Source organism: Bison bison, unplaced genomic scaffold (genome assembly GCF_000754665.1).
Source record: "Bison bison bison isolate TAMUID 2011002044 unplaced genomic scaffold, Bison_UMD1.0 scf7180017864526, whole genome shotgun sequence".
In the NCBI taxonomy this organism is placed as follows: Eukaryota; Metazoa; Chordata; class Mammalia; order Artiodactyla; family Bovidae; genus Bison; species Bison bison.
In genome coordinates, this window is record NW_011495077.1 from 4,449,026 (window position 1) to 4,475,674 (window position 26,649).

The window sequence follows — 26,649 nt, forward strand, 5'->3', positions numbered from 1 at the left end:
CATCACGAAACACTGACCTTCGGGCCCGTTACCGACCAAGCATCATCTCCGGCCCGCCAAGCCTCTGGATGCTGCTCAGAGGCTTCCTCGAGTTCGAGGCACTCACCTGGCTCCCTGCCTCTGCTTCACGTTACTTAACAGCGTTGCTTAACAGATGCGCCCGATTGTAGAGCGCGGAGGCCGCGGGTTGGAGGAGAGTAGAAATATATCAAGAGCTTGGTGCCACGTACATGCGCTCATTCAATAAAAACTCGTATAAAGAGTTGTTTGGGGGAGGGCTGTGGAGACCAGACCAGGATGACTAAAATCGTCCTAGCCTACGGAACTCAGTCTGATTAGCAAACGAATGTAAAAGTTACCACTGTAAGTGCCGTGAAAAGGTACACACGTGCTTCCACACGTGGAGGGTACGCACTTCCTGTCCGGGTTTAGGAGGCCTCACCAGGTGTCATCACACGGGGTTTGATGAAGCGGAAACGCACCTTCCAGTCTGAAGATTATTTGAAGACCCAGTAATGGGTTGGCATCCCTTGGCTTCTTATCTGTGTTCTTCAAACCCAGAACACTGATCCTTCCCCGTACAAATGAGCCTGATAACTGAGGTCCGTGACGGACAGAGGCAGTGGGAAGATGAAAACAGGCTTTCAGAATCAGGTTTAACTCATTACATACTGATATGAATAATAGAGGGAATTCAGACTCAGGACCTCAGTTTCCCATGTGAAAATTGTAACTTTTTTCATCTTGGTTGTTAAAAGGGTGGGTCGCTATATACACACTTACATAGATACATATTGAGTACTGGGTGCAGTGTTTAATCTCTGGTGAGATGCCCCCAGATGTATTCTTTTGGTCACAGTGAGCCCAATGACTTCATCCATAATTGAACTCAAGCACTCCTCTTCTTGCTGCCATCCCAAAACACAGACTCAGTTCATCTTTGGGAGTCAGAGATCTCCTAGAAACCAGTCCGCTCAGGGATCCTGCTGCAGTGTTGGCAAAGTAACTAACAATGTTACTTTGCTGCTGTCCATTTGCAACAGGGGCTCTTTGGTCCTCTAGCCAAAGGAAGGCAAGAAGGGAGATGGCTTTCAGCCCTCCTGTATTATAGATTTTGGCTATAAGATTAGAAACAAACTTGCAAACCTAAGACCAAAATCTTCAGGTTCTATTGGCACCTGCTCCAGGTAGCATTCTGGGATTTGCTCAACCAGCTGGTGTGAGATTAAGATAAGAGGCAAAGGACAGTAGCTCCTTGTTGGCTGTGTGCAGGGTGTGGCCACTCCCTGGGATATAGAGAAGGCCCTAGGTCAGGACTCTAGTCATTGTTAGCAAATAATTCACCCTCAGGTTGCCTGAGGATGCTGTTGGGAATGCAGGGGGGCCTGTTCTGAGGGGAGGAGTATGTAACACCTCACCAGATCTCTGGGGGGGGGGGTGGGGGAGGATGTAGGGAAGATGACTCAACCTTTGAATTTTTCTGCTTTTAAGAGAACTGTCTTCGTTGGGTGAGTGGGGAAACTGCACTGTGGTCTTTGCAGGCTTAAAAATCTCCTCTCCCTTTTCAGTGAGTCAAATAATGAAGTATGCATTCTTCCCAATTAAAAGTGCCTCAGCTAGGTGACAAATGGATGGTGGAGGTCCCCAGGCTCTCTGGACAGTGCTTAAATGCCACGTGGCAGAGCCTCAGGCCCCAGAGATAGTCTGCACACCTGTCCTGAGCCTTGTGCGATGGATGTGGCAACCCTTTTGGGAATAAGCATTGTAGGGAAGATGAATAATGATGACTTAAAGATTATGTCCTTGAACTCATTTCTGCATTACTAGACTGGAGCCAAAATGTAGGGACATTAGTCATATATAGGACAGCTGCTCTCATTTTAAGCACTGCATTAGAAGTAAATAATTTCAGTGTTCACAGTTTAACCAAAAGCATTATTGGGTCTTTAGGAATTGCAGCCCCAGTGACTTGGCAAGTTTGGTAGCTGTTACTCCAAACAGAGCTAACACCTAAGGGGAGGTGCTTATGTGCCCTGAGTGTTGTGACATTAATGTTGGGTCACGGGAAATGCCATTTTATTTCTTAAAACTGCTTATTTCTTAATGTTGAGGCAGTGAAAGAAATGGAGAAGTGTTTGAGAGCAGGAACGTTGAAAAACATGCAACTCTTACGTTACAGACTTGTAATGCAAGTCTACAGGAGTTTTTAAATATTTGTCTTCAGGTTTTATGAAGGCAAGTAAGGGTGTGTTATTTTGGCTAAAAGCTAAGACTGAGGTGAAGGTGGGGGGAAATGACTCATTTGACATTAACTTTATTTCTGAATCATTTGGAATGTCCACAGTCAAATCCCAGTTAACTGGTGCACCATAGGAATGAGGCATCCATGGGAGCAGAGTTGTTTTGCAACACTATTGAGTGAGGGTCTTGTGAGATATGTAAGTGATTTATTTCGTGACCAGTCCTATGGGACCTTGAATCATCACTTTAAGCTTCAGTTCTGATACAGATAGAGCTTAATGAAGACTACTCTTTGCGGGGGTGGGGGGGGTGTTTCTTTGTGTCACAGCTTGTGGGTCCTTAGTTTCCCCACCAGGGGTCGAACGTGGGCCCTCAGCATTGAAAGTGCAATGTCTTAACCATTGGACCACTGGGGAATTCCCAATGAAGACCATTCTTAATTCTACCATACTTTTTGAAAACTTGCTTTTTCTCTCTCTCTCTCTTTAACCACAAACTAGCCAAGGACTAGATAAACGAATAGGCTGATTATTTGGGGCTTTGTTAAAGAAGCTGTTCTGGGGGAGGTGAGCCAGGATGGGTGGTGAGTGGCAGTGTGTGCAGACTCTGCTGAACCTTTGGACCTCCTCCTATGACTGCTCCGCTTAGGAGGGGCGGTGGGCAGGGCCACCAAGTGGTGCAACCCCACCCCTGCAGCCGTTTTTCCTATATTGGTTTGTGCCGGTCCGCACGTAGGAGGGAGAGCCAGGCTTCAGTACTTCTGGTGGCCTCTGTGACTCCCCTCCCCCACTTCTCCCTATAGGCAAAACTCCTGGGGACCCGTAAGCCGCTCTTTCCTGACGCCAGCAAGCTGTTTGGAAGTCAGACAAGGGCTTTAGTCGGGGAGATACCAAGACTAGCTATGACAGGGTTGTTGTTCGTGGCATTTCAGAGTATGGACCAGCTCGGCTGATGGCAGTTTATATTAAAAAAAAAAAAATTTTTTTCCTTATAAAAATTATCTGAAAGGAGCCCCAGCCCTTCCAAACATTTAATCAGCCAACAGGTAATATTTAACTGTAGGTGACTGGTGTCACATCACCCCTTTCTCAGGTGATGAGTGCAGTCATGGCATATGAGACCAAGCCATACAACGTTTTGGAGGAGCACTGAAGTTTTAGTCTGGTTAAGAGTCAGGAAAGTAAAGACTCAAAAGAAAACTATCCTGATATCTGATATCCCTCTTGTTATTTCGTCAAAGAGCAGATTAACACATCACCAATCAGTTGGGCAAACGTTGTAAGAGTCTGACAGTGTCAAGTGTTGGCAAAGGTGTGGGAAGGCAAGAACTCACTTGACTGGTTGGTTGTAAATTAATGTAACCACTTTGGAGAGCAATTAAGCACTATTTTGTAAAACAGAAAGCAAGCATACCCTGTGGCCCAGGAATGCACCTCTGGTATAGAAGCCACACCTGCACAAAGAGACATGTACTAGGAGAAATATTATAGTATTGATTAATGAGGAAAAATTGGGTTTAGTGGGAAAATGGTCAACCAGTGAGGGAATACATAAATAGTCTAGTCACACACTGGGCTAGTATAGCAGTTCATATGAATTAACTAGAGCTGTGTGCCAACTGGATAGATCTTAAATATGCTGCGAAAGCAAGTTGTTTGATAATGCCTTTCAGTGTATTACTTAGCGTATTATAGAAGCAGCAGTATCATAGTGTTAAATAGAGATACAGACACCCTTAGATGAACTATAAGGATAGAAAATTCATGACCTTGGTTGGGTATTAGGATGTGATGTGAAAGGGTTGGAGGAACCACCTGGGGATGGAGGACAAATGAATTGGATACAATGGTAATTTTAAGTCTAAAAATCTGGATTAAGAACAATTTTTTTCTGGCCATATCTCACAGCATCTTAGTTCCCCAACCAGGTTTGAACCCAGCCCTTGGTAGTGAAAGTGTGGAGTCCTAACCATTGGACTGCCAGGGAATTCCTTGGATAATATTAATGGTCAGTTCTGGGTGGCAGAAATATAGATGTTAATGTTTCTTCCTTCAGTTCAAACAGAAGCAAACCTATGGTGGTCACTGTAGGGAGACCAGGCATGCTAAGTAGGTCAGTGCTCGGGAGATCTGGCATGCCTTTCTCCTCCCATCCCCTCCTCTTCTCCCTGCAGCTATGATTGATTCAGGGCAGCTCCTCCTCTAAGTACTGAGCCAAGGCCTCCCTTTTCTGAGGCTATCCCTCCCCTGGTGTTGTACCTGACTTGGAAGGATCCTGAATCAGGGTCCCAGGTCCCTTGGTGCTTCCAGAGTGTCAGTCTTACGCCCTGAAGCACTGTCTCATAATTTTAAGTTTAGTAAGGAGCACAACTCAGCAAAAGCTTTGTCTCCACTTCCTCCTTCAGACTGAAACCAGGTCTCTTCTCTGGGCATCTGATCGAACCAGGAAATCCTCAGCTTTTGAAATGGTAGCAGTTTCTCTGACTCAGGACTTCCTGCCCTGGAGTTGAGTGGTCCTTATAGGAGTGGGCTCGTTTAGCATCAGCTTTTGTGCCCTATTGCACACTCAGATTTGAAATAGGACCTTGGGCTCCTAGGTATAATATTTAAGTCACTTAGTTCTAACCCTGAATAAAAGAGCGAGGGAATTTTACTTAAACCTACAGTGGGCTCATTTTGTTTTGTGTAACATGGTAACACCAGACTTTGCTTTCTGTTATGGGACCTGTTGAGAGAATGGACTTAATATTCCCATCTCTTAGCTAAGAACTGCTTGTCCTGGCCCCACTCCATACGCGTATATACTGTTATCATTACTCTAACTGTGTAGGAGGATGAAGGGCTTCTCAGGTGGCTCAGTGTAAGGGACCCATCTGCCAGTTCAGGAGACAATCCCGACTCCCTGGAGTAGGAAGTTGCAACGACTCTAGTATTCTTGCCTGGAGAATTGAATGGACAGAGGAGCCTGGTGGGCTACAGTCCATGGGGTCGCAAAAGAGTAAGATGCGACCGACCCACAACAACAAATAGGATGAACAGCTGAGAATTCATTCTGGACCTTATTAGGTTTTGTGGCTGGGCTGGCACCCATTTTGATTTTGTCGCTGCCTTTGTCAGATAAGGGCCAGTCTTGGGAATTATATTTTTCTGCTCCATCGTCTACTAACAGAGCTCCTAGAAAGCAGACTGACCTGAATGCCTTGTCCAGCATTTTTTAAATATTTATTTATTTCACCGGGTCAGGTCTTAGTTGCGGTACACGGGATCTAGTTCCCTGACCAAGGATCAAACCTGGGCCCTCTGCATTGGGAGCTCGGAGTCTTAGCCACTGGGCTAGCAGGAAAGTCCCTGTCCAACATACTGTGATGAAAACTTTCTAATGGTTGTTAGTGTGCCAAAGATTTGGGAATCAGACCTCCATGCTGGCTTGGAAACGTGGAGATGTAGATCGCAAATTGGTGTCACAATTGTGGGCAGCAGGTGCCATCATCATTGAGTCAGCCTGTGTAGTGAGATTGGCATCAGAGCACACATAGGTTAAAGGTTGGCTTATGCAGATGTGGGCTCACAGGCCAAGCTGGCTTTCTAGGGCAGAATGATGTGGGCTTTTGGGAAACTCGAATCAGTGGAGTGAAGCGTGAGTCCTTCCAGCACACCCTGCCAGCAGTACTGGCTCTCAGTGACGTGTTGGGTAGTTTTTCTTTTATGGTTTCTACCCCCTGGTTTCTGAGGAGTGATCCAAGACTTGTGTCTGGCATGAACAGAACTGTGGCTTCAGAAGACCAGGAGCCACTTGGAAAGGAGAGGTCGGAGCTGGGGCCCGTGAGCTGAGCTGCCACTTGTGCCTGCTCTCAGTCCTTTCAACTGCTCTCAGGCCTCTGATGGTGTCTTGTTTCTCACAGAGGAGAAATGTCTCTGAGGAGGATGCTACAGCAGGGGCTCGGGCTCAAGATTCAGGTTCCCGTACCCGGGCATGGCATTTGCTGCCATCAGTGGAGATGCCCAGCTTCCACTGCTGGCTGGAGGTTGGCTCTGCATGTCTGTGCCTCCTGAGGAGGAGGATGTAGGAATGAGCCAGACTGGCATGAGCTGGACAACGTGTGCTGGCAGGCACTGTCCCAGTGGCTAGCCTGAGGGTGGGGGAGCTCTTCCCAGAAGCTGGCCCTGAGAAACCAGGGCTGAGGCTGGGGGAGAGTCCAGGGGGTGTTTTAGGTGGGGATGGGCAGCTTGTGCTCTGGAGAAGAGGCTCATGGGAGGCTTCAGGGCAAAGCTTGAGGGAATGGAAACCCAGCTGGGGACCTGGGCAGGTGACAAGGTCTCTGGTTTGCTAGTGGACTTTAAGGACATGGTGAGATCTCATAGGAATCTGGACAGATTTGCTGACAAACCAGCTTTTTTGGATTGCTGGTGGGTACACACACTCAAATAGCAAATAAAATTTCACTTGTTATTTTTGTACTTAGTAGCCTGGGTGAGCAAAAGATCAGAGCTTGTAAACCTCAGGCTTAATCTGAGATAATGAAATAGGGTTAGTGGTTGAGCCGAGTGTATTAATTGTATCTGCTGATAGCATCTCCTGTTGTTGAGGCAGCCCTTCTGTACCAGGATATCCTTGTCACAAAGATTTTGCTCTGATGCTTGAAGGCAGACTAAACAGGAAGATAAGTTTGTTGGATTTGGGCATGTAACTCAGATTTGGGGCACAGAGTTGTCCTATGGACCATATTAGCTTTCCTCCCCACCAACTTGGAAGTTCTGGATGAATCAAGGTTTTACCTGCCCATTGCTTCTGCACCATCAGTACAAATACCAGCACATTAAAGAAGGCAAATAATGTCTTTGAAAGCTCTGCTTTCACGGACCATCCTTTGGTAACCGCTGTGTTAGAGTGACTCAGGTTTCTTTTTTCCTCACTGTGCCATGTGGCTTGTGGGATCTTAGTTTGCCAACCAGGGATTGAACCTGGGCCCAGGGAGTGAAAGCGCTGAGTCCTAAACACAACCACCAGAGAATTCCTAAGGTTGATCGTCTTAGTCAGTGAAACTATCCTGCTGTGAGTTTATGATCTAGGGCCCAAGATGCATTATTCTACCTCTACCATGTTTAGAATATTCCTGAGGTACATAGAGTGGCAGTTGAATAATGGTACAAGGACCTTCACTTTTGTTTTAATTCCAACATTTTTACCAGGACGCTTGTAAGTGTGTCATTTTTGAAAGAGGTACATTTAGAATTTTTCTTATGAAAGTAGTATCAGTAAACTTTTTAGTAAAGAGAAGAAAGAAATTTGCTTGTAATCCTACCACACAGATAATATGCTGATAATATTTTGGTAGGTATCCTTCCAGTCCAGTTATGTATGTTTAATTTAGTGCCTCCCCTCCCAAAGAAGGGGTGGGGGGCAGTAGTGAAATATTAGTAAACCAAGGTTTAAAGAGACGTTATAGGGCAGGGGATAAAGCATTGCAAAGGAGCCACTGACAACTCGTTTACCTGAGAATTTTCTTGGGTGACTTCTGTGTATTAATTTATAACGTAGCTGAACCTCTAGGAACTACCACTGCCTGGATACCTGGTTATTAAGGTGATTTCTCCATTACCCCCAAGAGCTTTAGTTGCACTCAGCTTTTACCTTAATCCTTGTACAGCTCTGCAGGGCAAACCTTTCTCAGCTCCGAGCAGTCTTTTCAAGTGGGGCCAAGGAGCCACCCTGAGTCAAAAAAAGAGCATTATGTCACCGGAAGCCCAAGCCCAGAGAACACAAGGTACGGCACGATAATCAGTGGCCCCACTCGGGGGTCTTTGCAAGGAGACCCTAATGTCTCAGGTCTAGAGCCGATCCAACTAATGCCTCTTTTGGGGGCCACACACAGCAGTGGGATCTTACTTTCCCAGCTGAGGATCAGACTCATGGTCCTTGCAGTGGAAGTGTGGAGTCTTAACCACTGGACTGCCAGTGAGGTCCCCAACTGATGATTTTTAAGAAGAGTTACTTTAACCCACTCATTGAGGTCACACTGGATGACTCCATTTGCCTGGAGGCCTCAGTGAGACCTGTGTGTTCCCGTGGCCTTGGCGTGCCACCAAGGGAACCATCTCTTCAGTGGTGTTCCCTTTACAGCCAGACGCACCGCAGTAATAGTGGGTGCTACTGTGTAAGCCCAGCTTCCACCCTGAGTGCACGGTGGGACCTTGGCTGCCCAGGCCATCCTGTCAGTGATTCAGAAGTTCTCAGATTTGGTGGGGGAGGGGGCATAGCTATAACTGCGATTCGTCACAGAGGCATTAATAGGTGCTCTGAAACATCATTTGGCAAACACCGGACTACCTCCAAGGTCATGGTGCTAAGAGATATGAAACCACTAGGTCGTGGAGGAAAGGATGTTGTTTTTTGGTGGAGAGGATGTTGTTTTCGTCTCGGTACCTGGTATGTTGTGGGGAGTTAAGAGATACATATCGAAAGGAACAGTGTATATGCCATGTTGGATAGTTGGCTGGTGACTTAGTTTCTTGTTTTTAAAGGTGTAGTTGGGGATCTATAGCTACTGGTTTTCAGCAGCTTGTAGGAGCCTCACTTAATACCTGGTCCCAGAGCTTCTTGAAGTTCACCAGACTTTTTGAAAGTGTCAGGCGGGTTTAGATGTGTGCTATGCCCCAGCCACCTGGAGAGGCCACTCAGTCAAGGATGCAGGAGGGGAAAGAGTAAGGGTTACATGGATGGGGTGCCTTGGTTTGGAGCCCTGAGATTTTGGAGGAGGTGGGACAGGGCAAAAGAAAGGCTTGTTCTTGTGCCTCGGCTGCAGCACTTAGGCACAGGGTTTGAGAAGGAGCAGCCCTTGGTCTGAAAACCTGCCAAAAGGTTTCTGATGAGGACTGCAAGTTTCTGGCTCACGTGCTTACCTGATGAGTCTTCAGACACTGCCTGGAAGCTTCTCAAGTCTCTTGTCTATAATCAGCTAACTAACTGACTGAGTTTAGTTGTAAAGTCAGCAATGAGGAAAAATAAAGGTCTGAACCATTGTGCCCTGGGTCAGGCTTGTGACCTGGGCTGATTAATTACCTGGAACAGATGGTCTTTGTTACTGTGAGTGGTGTGCTTTCCAGACTTAGATAGGGAATGGGTGGAGGGTCAGAAGATCAGCCTGGAAAGGATTTGACAAGCAGTGTTAATTTCTTCATAGTGCAATAATTTTAGAGCCAGGCTAAGACTATTGTGGTTATCCTTGGTTTGACGCAAATTGCTTTGAATGTGCCTAAGTCCTTCTGACTGAAAGTACCAGATGTAGTTAATTCCTGGGGAAAAAAATATTTTGCATTCTTGGTTCTGGTTGGACTTACCTGTCCAGGGATGGGGTTTTTTTGCCTCTCAGTGGGCTGGGGCATACTGTCCAGCTTATGGTGAATCGAGGAATGGACTTATGTGTCCCTGTGGGTTAGTGAAACCTAGGACTCCAGGACTAGGAGGCTACCTGAATAGTGGTCTCCACGACCAGGAAAGTCACTTTGGGTTTGGGTGGGGACTGTGAAGAGAGAGTATGGGTACCACACCCGATAGCAGATGTTTATAGCTTTGAGACAGCTTTTCACAAAAAGATCTAGATTGACCATGGTACTAAGCTAGGGGCGAGTTGTCTGTATCCCTGGAAGATTGGCAAGAGATTTTGACAAAACTTCCTTTTGAGGAAACTCCTGCAGTGCATGTAAATGGTGCCATTTACAGGATTAGTAGGGGAGTTGTCAAGATAGACATTATCCCAGTGTGAGGGAGGTGTGTGCTTAACATGTGCCTGGGAAGTACATTCATTGGGAATGTGGTTTTGACTTATTCTTTGGGGTCTTTCCTACTTGCTCATGATAACGTGAGCCCATGGCCCGACTTGAGCACCCACGTAGCCAGAGCGTGGCGGGGCTGCCTGTGGCTTGTGCACAGAGCATGCTTGTTGAGTTAATGTGTAAGCAGGAAGCAGCTTCTGTGCCAAGCTATATATTAGCCATTCAGGCAGATCACACTCTCTCCAGTTCCTCTGGACCCAAGACATCAGAAGCCATGTCGAAGCACCACAGCGACGCCGGGACGGCCTTCATTCAGACTCAGCAGCTGCACGCAGCCATGGCCGACACATTCCTGGAGCACATGTGCCGCCTGGACATCGACTCACCGCCCATTACGGCCCGAAACACCGGCATCATCTGTACCATCGGTGAGCGCGGGTGCCCACTCCCCCTGAAACAAGGGCTTCCTGAGACAGTGATCTTTTCTCCCCCCAAAAGACTAAATGTAGCAAACCTGGGTTCTGAGCAAGATGCTACAGAGAGATTCTCAGGGGAAATGACGTCATGGACTTGGTCGCTCAGACCTGTCCAACTCTGTGACCCATGGACTGTAGCCCATGAGGCCCCTCTGTCCATGGGATTTGTCAGACAGGAATACTGGAGTGGGTTGCCATTTCCTTCCAAACTGAGTTCATAGGAATTTGCAGGAAGGAATTCATATGCTTTATGTGTTCTGCTAAAGGTAAAATTTAGAGGGTGTTTTCCATGGCAGTTCTTACTGTCTCTGAGCATCTCAGAGACCTAGGAAAGATCTTGTGGACTTGCTCTGTTCAACCAAAATGCTGTAGTTGGACATCTGACTGGGCTTCAGGGCTGGCTACATTTTACTTTGGTTATTAAGAGTTCTTTAAACTGAAGCACACTTGAAGTGTTAATCCTCTTTTGGATAATGAACATTTAATGACTTTCAAACTTTTTTTTTTTTTTTTTCTGAACTAGGCCCAGCTTCACGAGCAGTGGAGACATTGAAGGAAATGATTAAGTCTGGAATGAATGTGGCTCGTTTGAACTTCTCTCATGGAACCCACGAGGTGAGCCTTGATGGTGTGGCCCCTTGGGCAGCTTGTAGGAAACAGGGTGGGCATGCTGTGTTTATTTAGCCACAGTGGACCAGGCAGGAAAAAGTGGGGAATCAATGGGAAGGTTGTCTTCACCAGCCCATCCCTACCGTTCTTCCCCCCAGATCCCTGACATCTCAAGTGGCCAAGTCTCCTTAAGCAAAGATGGCCTGCTTTGTCATTGGCCATGGTTCTCCCCAACACCTGTGCTCCGTTAGCCTTTGATAAGGAAAGCATGGAAGGGTTTTCCTGGAATCCCCTCTAAGCCATGGGGCTTGACACTTCTGCAGCAGGGTTTCTATAACAGCTCATAATTGCAATGATGAACCAGTAAGTCACCCTGCAGGTTATTCTGCCTATTTTCATTTTAGGCCCATGATAAATGGGGCAGGTCCCAGAGAAGGGTTTCCACTATTGCAAGTGAAGGACTGGGTCCTGGTTTGTAGTACCCCACTTCATCAACATTGTGTTCCCAGCCTGTCCCTTCCCAGGAGTTCTGGGACATTAAAATAAAGTCAGCACACTTGTCTAGTGATCTGGGAGAAGTATGTTAGCACTGGGGCTGTTTATGAGCTGACTTGGCCCCTGGGACCAGGTGACAGCTACTGGAAAGTGCTCCACTGTGCTGCTATTCCCAAGATCAGAACAAGCTCATTTTGAGGAGTGTGTGGGCTGCCTGAGGAACAGTGCCATGGGATTTCATACTGGCATCAATAGAAGACTAGTGGAGGAGGCAAGCTCTTGATTCTCTTGGACTCTGTATTTCCTGTTCAGAATAAAGAAAATGCTGTCCTGTAAGGTCAAGGGGTTAAGGGGTTGCCCTCTGGCATTTGGAAGTTGGTGATAAGTTTAAACTAAAAATAAAGCCTCAGTAAATGCAGTCCAAGAACTGTATGCCTCCTTTCTGGAAACATGAGAGTGTTCCTCGTAGGTTCCCTACCCCATGTTCCATAAACAGCTTATAGCCTTCAAATGTCACAGGGACCTGACCAAGTTCAGAGGAACTGCGCTCAGCAGGCACCCTGGGGCAGGTTAAGAAGCCCACAGATGGCATTCTTAATTCCCCAAAGGTGAAGAGTCCTCCGCAACAGTCACTAGGCATTCCTGCAGGCCTGTGCTTAGCCCAAAGAGAGAGCTAGAGACACCAGTGAAGGTCCATTCACAATTGATCCCTCCTGCTGACTTGTGCCAGGGTCTGCTGTGTGCAGGGGAAGGAGCAGAAATAAGAAATAGCTTTTAGGAAGTTGACCTTTAACCAGGCTTTATGGCCTCTTCCATCTGGTAAAATAATACCACCCAGCTCTGAAATGGCAGGGGGAGAGGGTGGTATCTGCACCTGTTGGAGGGGGCTGGCTCAGGGGAGTTGGTGTTTTAAACTACAAGAAGCATTTGGTGATTATCTGTGCTTTGACTCTTATTCCCAGAGTTGGAATTTGTTTTCTTTTTCCACACTGTATGGCAGGATCTTAGTTCCCCAACCAGGGATCAAACAAACCCAGGGCCCCTGCCTTGGAGGCACAGAATCTTAACCACTGGACCACCTGGGAAGTCCCTTGTGGGTTTAATTTGAAGTTTTTGACCAGGATGAAGTTATGTTGCCCCTGGAATCAGTTTTGGAAACTGATCTGAAATATTAGTTATATAATGTAAACAGTTATAGTTTGACAAACTTCCACCTTTTGGCCGTTTTTAATACTCTACTAAGCAGAACATTGGGTTTGCTTTCTGTCCTTCACTCAGACAGAGGAACATCTATCTTCTGATCTCTTTTTTTGGTTTTGTTTATTTGGTTTATTGCATCTGGTCTTTTGACAGCTTTGCCACAGTGTCTCCAGCCCCCGCTTTTGGCAGCTCTTGTGGGCAAGACGTGTCGTATTCTCCAGTGCCACTCACCCGGATGGTGGTGGTTGAAGGATGAGGCCCACATCCTGTGTTATCAGCAGTGTCACACTGATAGCACTAGGAACTTTTGTCATCTTGGCTCTGAGTCCCTTTTTAGTCAAACAGTAATGGCTAATGGGAAAGAGAAAGGGCTTCCAGGGTGAGACTGAAGCCAGGATTTGTTGCAAGTGAGAAATAGCAAAGGTCAGTTAGTTCAGAGAAGCGTATTCCTACCTCTCCGTGTTCCGTTTCCTTTTCTAATCAGACTGGAGGAACTGATTGTTAGAACCAGGCCTGCATGACTTGAGCAACATATTTAACTTGGGCTGCGTCAGCTGAAGTAAATAACTGAGTTTGAATTGCGGTTGTAATCGATAGAGAAGAGCTCAGAATTGTCAGATCTGTCATTCTAACTCTGGTGGCCAGAGCATTATTATCCAGATACAAGGTCTTTTACCCCAGTTGTCTGCTTTGTTTGCTGAGGATGTTTGTTGAATCCTAGAGGCTGGAGGGGGAGGAAACAAGCCTCTTTGATGTTGACATGTGTTGCCACCAAAAACCATTAAAGATACGGGTGTAAATATTCTAAAGTTCCTAAGATTTGCCCTTAGAGTGGATGATGGCGGTGGAGAAGTGGGTGAAGAGCTGGTAGGAATCTGCTGTATAGCACAGGGAGCTCAACTTGGTGCTCGGGGATGACAAGAAGTGAGTAGAGGCGAGGAGGTTGATGTAAGCAGGTAGAGGATGCTCGGTGATGGAGGCAGTGGTCTAGAATCCTGGTGACCAGCTTCAGTGCTAATCCTAGATCCCGTTGTGTGAGATGACAGATGTGGAGCTTATCATCTCCCCTCTTTTCCCCTAGTACCACGCAGAGACCATCAAGAATGTACGTGAAGCCACGGAGAGCTTTGCTTCAGACCCCATTCTCTATCGGCCAGTGGCAGTGGCCCTGGACACTAAAGGACCTGAGATCCGAACTGGGCTCATCAAGGGCGTGAGTATCTTGGGGAGAAGCAGGAGAGAAGGCATAGGGGACCAGAAAGCCCAGAAGCCACGTTTCTCAAAGTTTAGGTCTATAAAGGAGAGTTTTATCCATCAGTGTAGAAAGTCTTCCTTTGACCTGCTTTGCTAAGAAACAGTACCAGAAAGAAACCTCTTTTACACTCAAAATCTACTTCCAAGTCTTTTAGGGAGCAGCTTATCTCTTCCTCTTTAGTATAACTGAAACACTGCAGGTTATTCTTGGGTTATTTCCTTGAAATATACTAAGTTAGAAAAGGCTTTATTGTTACTTCCAACTGAAATTTAATCCTGGTTCCCTAGAGGAAAAAGCTGTTCTCCTGCCAGGAAGGCCCAGCTTTGGACTTGTGGCTTACTCTCTTGTCTGCTGCAGAGCGGCACCGCTGAGGTGGAGCTGAAGAAGGGAGCCACACTGAAGATCACCCTGGACAATGCCTACATGGAAAAGTGTGACGAGAACATCCTGTGGCTGGACTACAAGAACATTTGCAAGGTGGTGGATGTGGGCAGCAAGATCTACGTGGATGATGGGCTTATTTCTCTGCTGGTGAAGCAGAAAGGTAGGGACAGAAGTCGGTCTGATTGTTTAAAACCAGCTCCCATCTCTAATTTCCTTGCCAGAAGATAGGAAGGTTGTTTGGTTGGCAGAGAGACTGAATCTATATAGTCTCAGGACTTCCTTTCTTTTTTCAAATAATCTGTTTATTTATTTATATTTATTTTGGCTGCGTTGGGTCTTAGTTGTAGCACATGGGGTCTTTAGTTGCAACACTGGACTCTGTGGCACATGGGCTCATTTTTTTATGGCTCGAGGGCTTAGTGGCTGTGCAGCCTGTGGGATCTTAGTTCCCCCACCAGGGATCAAACTCACTTCCTATGCATTGCAAAGTGGATTCTTAAACACTGGACCACCAGGGAAGTCCCAGGCGCTCCTTTTATAATAAACTCCTATCCTCAAAAACAGATTTCACTCCAGTCCAGTTGTACCCCTGGAGAGCAGGTGAGAAGCGCTTTTACCCATCCCCACTATTTAAAGATTTGCTTCCCTCCTTCATCCACTTAACACGGTGTCTACAGGACTCCAGTGTGCCTGGGAACGATGGCTAACCTTTAAGTGATCTGCAGTGTTCTAAGCTCTTTCTTTACATGTAGATTTGTTTAAATTTTGAAACAACCTAATGAGTAGATACTATCATCCCTGTGGAGCTGTGAGACTGAGAGGCTGATGGACTTGCTCACAGTTGAATTGGAGTGTGAACCCTGGCATGTGGCTCCACCACCCACCACGTGCCCCTTCCCAGTTCTCTCGACTGGGGAGAGCCTGCTTCCTGGTGGGGACACCTGCACCCAGGGCTCGGCCTCCCCAACCTGTTCCATTCCATACAGGTCCTGACTTCCTGGTGACGGAGGTGGAGAACGGTGGCTCCTTGGGCAGCAAGAAGGGTGTGAACCTCCCTGGGGCTGCCGTGGACCTGCCTGCTGTGTCAGAAAAGGACATCCAGGATCTAAAGTTTGGGGTGGAGCAGAACGTGGATATGGTGTTTGCGTCTTTCATCCGCAAGGCTTCTGATGTCCATGAAGTCAGGAAGGTCCTGGGAGAGAAAGGAAAGAACATCAAGATAATCAGCAAAATCGAGAATCATGAGGGAGTTCGGAGGTAAGTCCCCTGCCTCCTTCAGCCCCAACCAAGCTTTCTGCAGAGCAATATGTAGCCTGCCACCTGCCCATTAGAAATAACGTCTCAAACTTATTTCAGACCCACTGACTCAGAATATCCTATGACATTGGTGGGCTTGCCAGATGGTCCTAGTGGTAAAGACCCCACCTGCCAGTGTAGGAGTTGTGAGTTCTGTCCTTGGACTGAGAAGATCCCCTGGTGAAGGGAATGGCAACCCACTCTAGTATTCTTGTCTGGAGTATCCCATGGACAGAGGAGCCTGGTGGGCAACCATCCATGGTGTCGCAAAAGCAGACAAAACTGAAGTGACTTAGTGCACACGCCTGATACTGGTATTGGTATTTCAGGGGGGAGAAAAAAGGCTTCACAGATGATTGGGGTGCCAGCACCTTGACATTGTTCCAGGGAGCAGCACTGGAGAGGGACAGGGTCACCACCACTCCCGGGCTCAAGAACCGTGTGTAGTGTTCCTACACTGGCTACGTTTGCTGGAATTGGGGGCCACCAAGGGGAAAGACAGCAGGCTCTCAGGAGGAGGGGGCTCCTTCTCTTGGCAAGCAGTGGGATTGTTGGTTGGGTCAGCTCTGGCGTGGCATCCACCTCCCTGGGGAAAACATGCCGTCTTCCTCTGGTTCTGCGTGGTCCCAATCCTGCTCCACTGCTTCCCCAGTGCTCACCAGGCAGAGCCACACGAGTGAGGCCAGCTGGGTGACATCTACTCCTGCTTGGCCTCCCTACTGACAGCCCAGGCTTACATGAGGGGTCAGGTGTGTGCATGGGAAGAGTGGGAGGAGCCGTGCCGCCCACTGTTGCAGCCTTGCCATCCTTAGCTTTGTGTCTGTGTCCGTTGTACAGGGAAATTCGGGGCCCTCCCTCTGCCATCCTGATGAGCCATGGGCACCTGCTGACTTTGGCTTCAGGCCAGGCAAGGCCATGTTCTTGTGCCTTCAACACACTGGGGAGGGACCTCTGAAGGAGCAGCCTTCCAGTGTCCTTGACTGGAAGAGGCCACGGACCTTTGTGTCAAGAGCAGTCAGCCACCTTGGGTTCCATTTCTGCCCCAGCAGTGATGACTGAAATGCAGATGGTAGAGACACCTCAAGAGGGACCTCATAAGATGCAGGTGGACACAGAGAATGGACTTAGGGTTACCAGAGGGGAACGATGGGAGGAAGGAATGGTCAGGGATTTTGGGATGGACCTGTACACACTTCTGTATTTAAAATGGATGACCCACAAGGACTACTGTAGAGCACAGGGAACTCTGCTCGGTGTTACATGGCAACCTGGGTGGGAGGAGGGTCTAGGGGAGAGTGGGTGCACATATGTGTATGGCTGAGTCGCTCTGCTGTGCATCTGAAACCATCAAGACATGGTTAATAGCTATACCTCAGTATAAAATAAAAAGTTAAGGGAAAAAAGACAGATGGAGAGGAAGTGAACCCATGGGATTTTGGAGGAGACCCCCCTGGCCCCTCCCCTTCCCCTCAGTGAAGTGTCCATCCTGGTGCTGAAGGAGTCCATCGAGCAGAACTGTTGGCCCCTTTGGGGGACTGAGACAGCTGGAACACCCCTGTGATGATGTCATGGGTACTTGTCCTGGTGCAAGAATGGCCAAGTCAGAGAATCCCGGGAAACTTTGTGCCACCGTACGCGAGGCCCCTGTTTGTATAACCTCTGTCTCTGCAACTTGCCTGTCAGGTTTGACGAGATCCTGGAAGCCAGTGATGGGATCATGGTGGCTCGTGGTGATCTGGGCATTGAGATCCCTGCAGAGAAGGTCTTCCTTGCCCAGAAGATGATGATTGGTCGGTGCAACCGAGCTGGGAAGCCCGTCATCTGTGCCACACAGGTGTGTGCCTCTCCCTGAGCGTGCATCCTTGTACAAGGAAGCTCTGGAGGCTACCTGGTCTCTTCCCATGGACCCTGCCCCACATCATACACAAACCTATTCCCCCCACCTGCCCCCACACACCTACACAAAGCTGGATTCTGTACATACATGCTCTCCAGGGGGTCACCTTGTGTCCAAAGCCCTCCCAGGCCACATCTCACAAATACTGTGTCCCCTCCCAGATGCTGGAGAGCATGATCAAGAAGCCTCGCCCTACCCGGGCGGAGGGCAGTGACGTGGCCAATGCCGTCTTGGATGGAGCCGACTGCATCATGCTGTCCGGAGAGACGGCCAAAGGGGACTACCCCCTGGAAGCTGTCCGCATGCAGCACCTGGTAAGTTCTCCCGCTGCGGGTGGAGGCAAACTCCAGCATATGGGGGCACCTTGTAGTGTCACCCTCTGTGCCCTCGATCTTTTATTGTCCTCCAAGTCACACGCAGAGTGAGGAGGTGTGTGCTGGAGTCATGGGGGTGTCTTTTTTGATGTTTTTTTTTTTTTTGCTCTTCTGCCTTCCTGCCCACACCCATCTCCTAGTCCCTTCTGTTCTGGAGGCGGCCTCCTTCATCACACGTAGCACAGTTCACTCCCATCTTCGGGGTGTGAATCCTTCCCTTGCTTGAGTCCTGGGATATCTGTACTGCTTCCCCCTGGACAGTCTAGAGGACCTGAGCCCTTCTGCCCTGTTCTGGAAAAGTCCAAGAGCTCCTGCTCCCAGCTGGCCTGTGTTTGGCTTCCATTTTGATTCCCCACCTGTCCCAGCCAGTGCCTCCCCGACGGGGTCCTCTGGGCCTGCACTGGAGGCTGTCACCTGCACTGATTTGGCTGTGAGCTGGCCTTGCATGGTACCTGCAGCAGCGCCTGCTTTGCTGAGCTGTTGCACTCACCCTAGCAGTGGGGTTTAAGGGAGGGGTGACAGGCCCACAAATAGAAGCAGGTGGAAGGCTGGCTGATCCCAGCTGGCCCTGGGGTGAGAGTGTCTGGAGGAGCCCTAGTGGCCGCTCCTCATTCTCCTGTGGGAGCTAGCTTTTCCAGGGTCTTCTGCTGGACCATGTCCCACAGCCTGGCTGCCTCTGCTCTAAAGCATCCTAAAGAGGAACACAGGCCTGGGGAAATGAGGGCTACAGATGGACTTTCACAAGGGTCCTAGGTGGCTGTTGATAATGTATAGCTCAGCAAACTGTTTCTTTAACCTTCCTGTTCATTTTCCAGCCAGCAAAGGACCCCAGGCCCTTTGTGTGACATCCCTCCAATGCATCCTCCCCCAAAAAACCTCTGGACTAGATACCATCCTTTCCTTCTTCACTTTCTAAGTGATTAGGCTCAAGTGGCTTCCAAAGAAGACATGACAGTCACAGTGGATACTTTCTCAGGGGTGAAACAAGACATCTTGACTACAGATGTTTTCTGGTCTGTCCTTGGTGTTCTGGGTGGATTTGCCCCTAATGAAATCAGTAGAGACCAGTGTCTGCCCTTGGGACAGCTGTGTTTTTCTGGCTGATGGCCACCCCCTGTGTGACATGACTGCTGTCCTGATGCTCATGCACTGCAGGCTCACGGTTCTTCTCACCTGTCCTAGTGAGTACTTCCTCTCTCCTGGGAGATAGTGACCTTGAACCAGCCCCCTCTAGAGTGGTTGATGTTAGTGTTTATGGGTTTCCATATAGAATTATATACATATACTGTAACGATAACTGCTTTGCTTAGTCATGTGGCCCCACGGCCTCTGAGACCTTGACACGTTAGACTGTAGAGACTTTGTGTCTTTGGGCACATCATTGGACCTCTCAAGGCCTTATCTAAGAAGTGAATTAGATGGGATATGTTTAATTACACCCTTTGCGTTAAATTGCACTGCTGTTATAAAATGTCTGCTAAGAACCTCATGCAGGTTCTTAACCTCAGTGAGGTCAATGTCAACCCACTTATAATGGATGAGGGCACATGATAATCGAGCTTGAGTTTGGACCCAGGTCAGCTGACTCTGAAGCCAGCATTCCCTCTTAGAACACATCTAGCAGATCAGGACAGGTGTTCCTGTGGGGCCTGTCCTGGGGTCAGAGACTAAACCAGACTCCGGGCTCTGCAAGCATGTCTGTTTTTCCAAACCCAATCTTTTCTTTGAACAAACACCTTAGAACTGTGAGACTGGGATTGCATGGCCCTATTCAGGAGGTGAGTTCTCCTGGCCGTGTCACCAGTTAACACTGGCCAATAGCTTCCCCTCTTAACTGTCCACTGCTTTCTCCTGTAACTGACGCAATTGACGTTCTTAACTATGGGCTAGGTAGTACCAGCTGTGGTTCTCTTTCCTGTTCATGTGCCCTGTCCTCCTGGGCTGCATGCATTCCATTCTTGCAGGAAGAAACCCTTTAACCTAGCAAATTCAGCCACTCATTGGCTCATCCTGTCAGATTAATGAGATGGCGTTACTGATTCTTCCCTCACCCATCATTGTCTAAGACGCTCATAACTGCATTATAACCCTCTAAAGCTTAAGTTTTCTAATTCTTGGTGTTATCTGAGCAAGATGGTCTGAATAACACAGTGGCTTTCTCATGGGTGTTTTAATCATTCAATTTTAATCAAATGCCTTGGTAAGCTTACCTGTGTGCTTCCACAGGCACCTGACTCTTCACATGGCTGTTCGTTGTGCCCCTTACAAGCTTGCCAGTTTCCAGCTGCCCGCTTAGAATGTGGTCAAGCTGCGTGTCCTTGGCTTTGACCCCAGCTTTCTAGCGCTGCTCAATGTGCTTCTGCCGCAGGCCACTGGAGAGGCAGGCAGCATCTCTGTGTCTGAAGCCAAGCAAGCACTCCATGTGTGCATGGAGGAGGCCAGGCACGAAGCCCTGTGGTAACCAGGCAGCCATGTGAGGAGGGGGGCCTATTCCTTCCTGCGAGCTATGTCATGAGGCAGTGTGGTCGAGTCCTGCCAGGGAGCCGTGGAGGGGCCCCAGCCTCCGCATGTTTCTATGCTGAGGCGTTAGAGCCTGCCGTCATATTGTCTCCCTCACCCCCACCGCCAGTCATGGAGACCTACCAAAATCAAGAGATCCTTCCAGAATGGAAGAACCAGTTTCCTCTCTGATGGAGGAGGAACAGTAGCCATTGACGCTTGAACCTCCCTGAGCAGGCTTTCACCCCCCTGCCTCTTTGCATCTGCCTGAAGGAGAGACTTAGCCAATTAACCTACGGTACCTTCCTCTCATTAATTCCCCGTTCTGTCTTTCCATGTTGTTGTCTCTCGTTTGTTTCCCCCCACCCTCCTTCTTCCCTCTTCCTTGCCTCCCCTCCTCTAAACCTTACAGATAGCTCGTGAGGCTGAGGCAGCCATGTTCCACCGCAAGCTGTTTGAAGAACTTGCGCGAGCCTCAAGTCACTCCACAGACCTCATGGAAGCCATGGCCATGGGCAGCGTGGAGGCTTCATATAAGTGTTTAGCAGCAGCTTTGATAGTTCTCACGGAGTCTGGCAGGTAGGGCCCCGAGGGCAGGTAACTCTGTAGGATAAACAGCCTTTTGCTCCAGCCACTCTAGACGACAGCCAGGGCCCAGCCCTGAGCCTAGGACGCTCCTCTCGTCTGCAGGAAGCCAGCCAGGGAGGTCAGGGCAGGACAGGGCCACAGGATCCTCCGGCTCAGAAGGCACAGCCATGTCACAGGCACCTGGTGAGGGGCTGGTTCCTGCAAGTCTCGATCTCACTCAGCTCAGAACCTCCAGTGATCGGGCTGTTCTTGGCCACTGTACCCAGGGACTTGCTCCTCCCCAGCTGTCTGTGCGACTCTTCCCCTCCCCATCCCGTGTGACACGCCTCTGACAGCTCTGTCCCCCTCGTCCCTCTGGACGGATGTTGCCCCTAGATTGCCCGTGAGGCAGAGGCTGCCATCTACCATTTGCAATTGTTCGAGGAGCTCCGTCGCCTGTCACCCATTACCAGCGACCCCACCGAAGCCGCCGCTGTGGGGGCCGTGGAGGCGTCCTTCAAGTGCTGCAGTGGGGCCATAATCGTCCTCACCAAGTCTGGCAGGTAGGAGGTGGCAGCAGGTCCCTGGGAATGCCCCGCTCAGCGGCCCCTTTCCTTGGGGGTCCTGGGAGCATGTACTGCACGGTGCTCAGATGGCATTGAGCCAAGGTAAGACCCCTCTGCCTGCACCCCAGACCCTGCAGGGAAGGAGCCCCCTCCCCCTCCCCCACCCAGCCCCCCAGGCGGCACTTAGTGGGTCCAAAGCGAGTTTTATTAACTCTCACAACGAGCTAGACTTAATCAGATAACTACAGGTAGCCTGAGGACAAGTGGTTATTTGATATTGAAAAGCTGTTCTTAAAAAGGAAAGGACCACCAGTTTTACTTCTAGCTAAGTGCTCTTTAAAAAAGTCCAGTTTGCAAAATGAGTTTGCAAAAAAAGTCCAGTTTGCTGACAGTGCTATTTGGTTGGTGTGCCTGTCCCATCTGTCTTTGAGTCCCACAGATAAGTGGGTGCTGCCTAGGAAAGGTCACTGTGCTATCTTGCTGGCACTCGGGCCAGGCAACCAGTCTGAGACCTCTACTTGGCCTCTGGCTTGAGTCCCTTCCAAATCCAGGATCTCAAGTTAATACCCCTTGCTCCCTGGGTCTGGGGGTATGCTGCTCCTCCCTGGGGCAGCTAGGGTTTCCTGGAGGAGGGAGGTGGAGAGGAGCAGACAGGCACCCCCGTACGCCAAGGAGCAGCAGCTGGGACTGCCTTTAGGACCAGGACACAAGATGTGTGCCGAGTCCCGCAGTAGAGGGCTTAGGGTAAAAAGCTCCAGCCGTTAGGGTTGACCTTTGTGAAAAGGTCCAACCTTTGCTACTTGGCTATTTTTAGTCCAGTCTTCTGGGGTTTCACTCTCAGTGAGTCCTGACTTCAGCACTTGCTTCCCTCAGAAAGCCTTGTATGGAGGCCAGGCCTTAAGCAGGGCATCCTCTGCTGTGACATGGCTTAAGTTTCCCTGACAGCTGTTGCGTGTCCTCACAGCTTGCCTTCTGAGCCTCGGGTCCCCTGCCAGCAGCCCCCTCCAACTCCTGAGACACCAGCTCCTACCAGTGTACAGTGTCAGTGTTGAAGGAAGCATCCAGCCTTTGAGTTTAAAGGGGCCCAGTCCCCTCCAGGGGATCCTTCATAGGCAGAGCCTCCCCCGCTGACACTCCATCCCCTAGTACTGCCTTCTGGGTAGCACTTATATTTCTAATCCTCAGCCTCGCTTAGATACTCAGGTTTGACTCTGGGGCTCTACAGCCCAGTTGCTGGGACTATTTCAGGGGCCTGGGGGTCATGTGGAGTCAGGAGAGGGCACAGCAGTAGGCAAGGCTTGTCTTGTAGATTTCCCAGGCAGGCTGGTGGTCTCTGCTCCTGGTTTGGGTTTTTTTTTTTTTTTTTGCAGATGTCAAGTGTCAGGTGGTCTTCACATGCTGCTTGGCTTGTAGCTGTTGCTGGCAGCAAGAGAAAAGGGTGTGGTGGGCTTGGACAGGGCTGCTTCCCTGTGCCAGAATGGGAAAGTTCAGGGAATGGTGGGGGGTCTGCCAAGTATAGGCCATGTGGAGTAAGTGGGTAAGACTGACCATGCTGGGTCAGTATGATCCTGCGGCCCTGGCCTGTAGGAGGGGTTTAGGGTAGCATAGCTCTAAAGAATATGCTATGGCAGATACAGGGTGATGGGACACCTCAGTCTTGGGAGCAAATGTTGAAATGGTCAGAGCCTCAGGCTGGCAGAGTTGGATTCCAGGGTGAGTTGTTGCTGAAGGCCCTGAGGGGACTGTTTAACCATCTTGTCTGCCTACCCCATCTCAGGTCTGCACATCAGGTGGCCAGATACCGCCCCCGGGCCCCCATCATTGCTGTGACTCGGAATCACCAGACAGCTCGCCAGGCCCACCTATACCGCGGCATCTTCCCTGTGGTGTGTAAGGACCCAGTGCAGGAGGCCTGGGCTGAGGACGTGGATCTCCGGGTGAACTTGGCCATGAATGTTGGTGCGTGTCTGGGAGAGAGAGCTCCCGGTGGAGGGCTGGGGAAGGTGCTAGAGCACTGGCTTCTCTGAGACCCTATTGAAAGAGGAACATGCCAGCCTTTGTGGGCAAGAGCTGACCTCACTAGGAATGTTCTCTGGTTCCTTCCCAGTCCCTGGAGTCCTGGGCTACGCTCAGGGCAGGGAGAGGACCTTTGACGTGTGGGGCTGAGCAGCCCAGGTTCTCACCTCACGTTCTTTGGGAGTGGGATCCAAAGCAAAGGATCCTGGATAATCACCTTTGTCCATTCTTTGGCACTTGCTCATTATTGAGGTTTTTTTTTTTTTTCCCTATAAAATTAACCAGATCTCCTACACTTGGGGCCAGTACACATTTAAATTATGTACTCAAATGGCCTTTGTCACAGTATAAAAGTAGGATGTCACAGGATGAGAGGAAACAGCGAGCTGTGACCTTGGGCTGGGCTCTCCACCTTCTTGAGTAGAAAATAAATGATGTCCAAAGGTCCCTGCTACCTCTGCCGTCTGAGTGATAAGGAAATAATACCAAGGCCTCCCTCATTCCCTTTGCCTGGGCTGTGAGCCTGGCGCCACCTTGTGGTGTAAGAAAGTAAAGGCCTGTCAGCCCTTCCTCAGTTGTGGGGCACTCCAATACTTTGGCCACCTCATGTGAAGAGTTGACTCATTGGAAAAGACTCTGATGCTGGGAGGGATTGGGGGCAGGAGGAGAAGGGGATGACAGAGGATGAGATGGCTGGATGGCATCGACTCGATGGACATGAGTTTGAGTGAACTCCAGGAGTTGGTGATGGACAGGGAGGCCTGGTGTGCTGCGATTCATGAGGTCGCAAAGAGTCGGACACGACTGAGTGACTGAACTGAACTCCCAAGTGTATACCTTCTTGGCTTAATTTTTCATTTACCAGCTCTCTTCTCTTCTTCCAGGAAAGGCCCGAGGCTTCTTCAAGAAGGGAGACGTGGTCATTGTGCTGACCGGGTGGCGCCCTGGTTCCGGCTTCACCAACACCATGCGTGTAGTTCCTGTGCCGTGATGGACTCCGAAGCCCCTCCTCCAGCCCCTGTCCCACCCCTGTTCCCCAAACCATCCGTTAGGCCAGCATTGCTTGTAGTGCTCACTTGGGGCTGTAATGTGGCACTGGTGGGCTGGGACACCAGGGAAGAAGATGAATACCTCTGTGAAACCTGGCTGGTTTTAAGACTTTGCTTGGGTTGGGTAGTTCAGAGCTGGGCCACTCATCACGTGGCTGCATCCAAGCAGGGGATGCAGGAGGGATGCAGGCAGGACTGGAGGCTCCAGAGCTTCACACACAGGGCAACAGCTCCTGCTTCCCTTCCTTTGTATACCCGATTCAGCTCCTGTAGAAAATGGATATCCAGAGAATTCCCAGCCCTGGCCCGTGATCAAGAGTAGGGGCCTTAGGGCATGGGGCAGTGGTTCCAGTTTAAGTAGACTCTGGCCCTGGCCCTTACTTGCTTCTCCAACCCCCTCAGCCTCCCTCCCCTTGTGCACCGTATACTTCTCTTCCTTCACTCCACCCAGCCGATGCTGCAAACACTCCACCCCCCATCTTCCATTTCCCCCACTACTGCAGCTGCCTCCAGGCTTGTTGCTATAGAGCCTACCTGTATGTCAATAAACAACAGCTGAAGCACCTGTTTCCTCTCTTTTCTGTTGGGGATGGGGGGTGATTGAACTCTGCCCTCTGAGTGGGGTGAAATGGCAAGAGCCCCATGGCTCCTGACTCAGGCCACCTGCCATCCTGTCCCCCACGGTGCAGAGGTGCTTGGAGAGCAGTCACTGACTACCTTGAATATAGACTACCCTCCTCAGTGCCCTGGGGTGTAAAAGATCCTGCAGCTGGGGAAATTTTAACAGCTTTTTTAGACCAGAGATTGGAGAAGGCAGCCACAAGGGCCCCTCCCTCCTGCTCTGGGTAAAGCAGGAGTGAAGTGACCCTTGTCCTGCTCCTTCCCCCTAGGTCATCCTACAGTAGAGGTCCAGGTGGAGGCTAGGTTCTGTTTCCAGAATATTTGTGCCGCCTTCTGTTTTCCCATGCCCTCCCTCCTTGAAAAGCAGGCTCAGAAAGCAAGGAGAAGGTTGGGAATGGAGCGGTTTACACCTTCCCTGTCTCCTGACCACTCCCAAGGACCAAGCCTTTCCTGGTGGGGATAAAAGGGAAGCGACGCACATACCAGGTTGATTGTCACACCCCCAGTGTGAGCTCTAATGCTTGTGCTTTCCCTCTCAAAGTCTGGCCATCTGCAGTCCCTTTCCAAATACCTCCAGAAGCTTTCTGCTTTGGGAGACACTGCGAAATCCCCAGCTCTGGGGAAAACATGAAATTGCAGACCCTTGTTCAAAATCCCCTCTGGTGTTCCCTACTCACTTCTCTGGTGCAGAGGTGTGGAGAGAAACTCCCTACTCACTTCTCTGGTGTGGAGAGAAACTGAAACTGCCCTGGAGCTTGGGGTTGGGAGGTGTTGGAGGAGGGCGGGAATGGGCTGCTGCAGAGGGCTAAAGGCTCCGAGACAAATGGCTAAAGAGGAAGAACTTGAAACAAGTACCCAAGGCCCTCGCTGGGAAGGGCAAAGGATGCAGACCCAGGCCCAGGACTGCGGGACTTTCCAGTCCTGTGGACTGAGCGGTAGGATCTAAGCAGAGCGTGGGGCCCCACCTGGATCTGGAGAGAGGGAGGAACAACCAATGGGCTGGGCCCGTCCCGCCGGAGCAGCCAATGAACGGTCGGGGGCGTGTCTTCCGAGGCAGTCAGAAGTGGGCACTTGGTCCCCCGCGCTGTCTGAAGGCTCCGCGATGACAGCTTTGAGTCCGGGCGCGGCCGCCGGGGCGAGCAGGTAAGGGGGTGCAACCCGCGGACCGGGCTCTGGAGCCCGAAGTCCGCCTAGAAGGAACGCTATCCGGCGGGACCCAGCGCCCGCCGCGCCTCGGAGGATTCTGCCCGTGGGGCAGGCACTTTCCACCCTGCCGGAATGCGGCTCCGCTCCAGAGCTGCGCCGCGCGGGCCCCGGCGCCTCCCGGGCTGC

At 49.9% G+C, this 26,649-nt stretch overlaps 1 protein-coding gene across 4 annotated transcripts in view; it reads left to right on the forward strand.

Annotated features, from left to right (window-relative positions):
- Nucleotides 1–25,261, forward strand: part of PKM (pyruvate kinase, muscle) — a 26,540-nt gene extending 1,279 nt beyond the window's left edge. The window contains exons 1-11 of one of the 4 annotated variants that reach the window (XM_010831402.1): nt 8,228; nt 10,276–10,441; nt 11,013–11,104; nt 13,875–14,006; nt 14,406–14,592; nt 15,419–15,689; nt 17,412–17,562; nt 17,787–17,939; nt 20,911–21,077; nt 23,409–23,590; nt 24,532–25,261. In XM_010831402.1, the coding sequence (XP_010829704.1) occupies nt 10,288–10,441; nt 11,013–11,104; nt 13,875–14,006; nt 14,406–14,592; nt 15,419–15,689; nt 17,412–17,562; nt 17,787–17,939; nt 20,911–21,077; nt 23,409–23,590; nt 24,532–24,638 (1,596 nt within the window). In that variant the 5' untranslated portion in view covers nt 8,228; nt 10,276–10,287 and the 3' untranslated portion in view covers nt 24,639–25,261. Of the gene's footprint in view, nt 1–8,227; nt 8,229–10,259; nt 10,442–11,012; nt 11,105–13,874; nt 14,007–14,405; nt 14,593–15,418; nt 15,690–17,411; nt 17,563–17,786; nt 17,940–20,910; nt 21,078–21,461; nt 21,734–23,408; nt 23,591–24,531 lie in introns of those variants that run through there. The other 3 variants (XR_824465.1, XM_010831401.1, XM_010831400.1) reach the window with 3 other exon arrangements.
- The last annotated feature ends 1,388 nt before the right edge of the window (nt 25,262–26,649 follow it).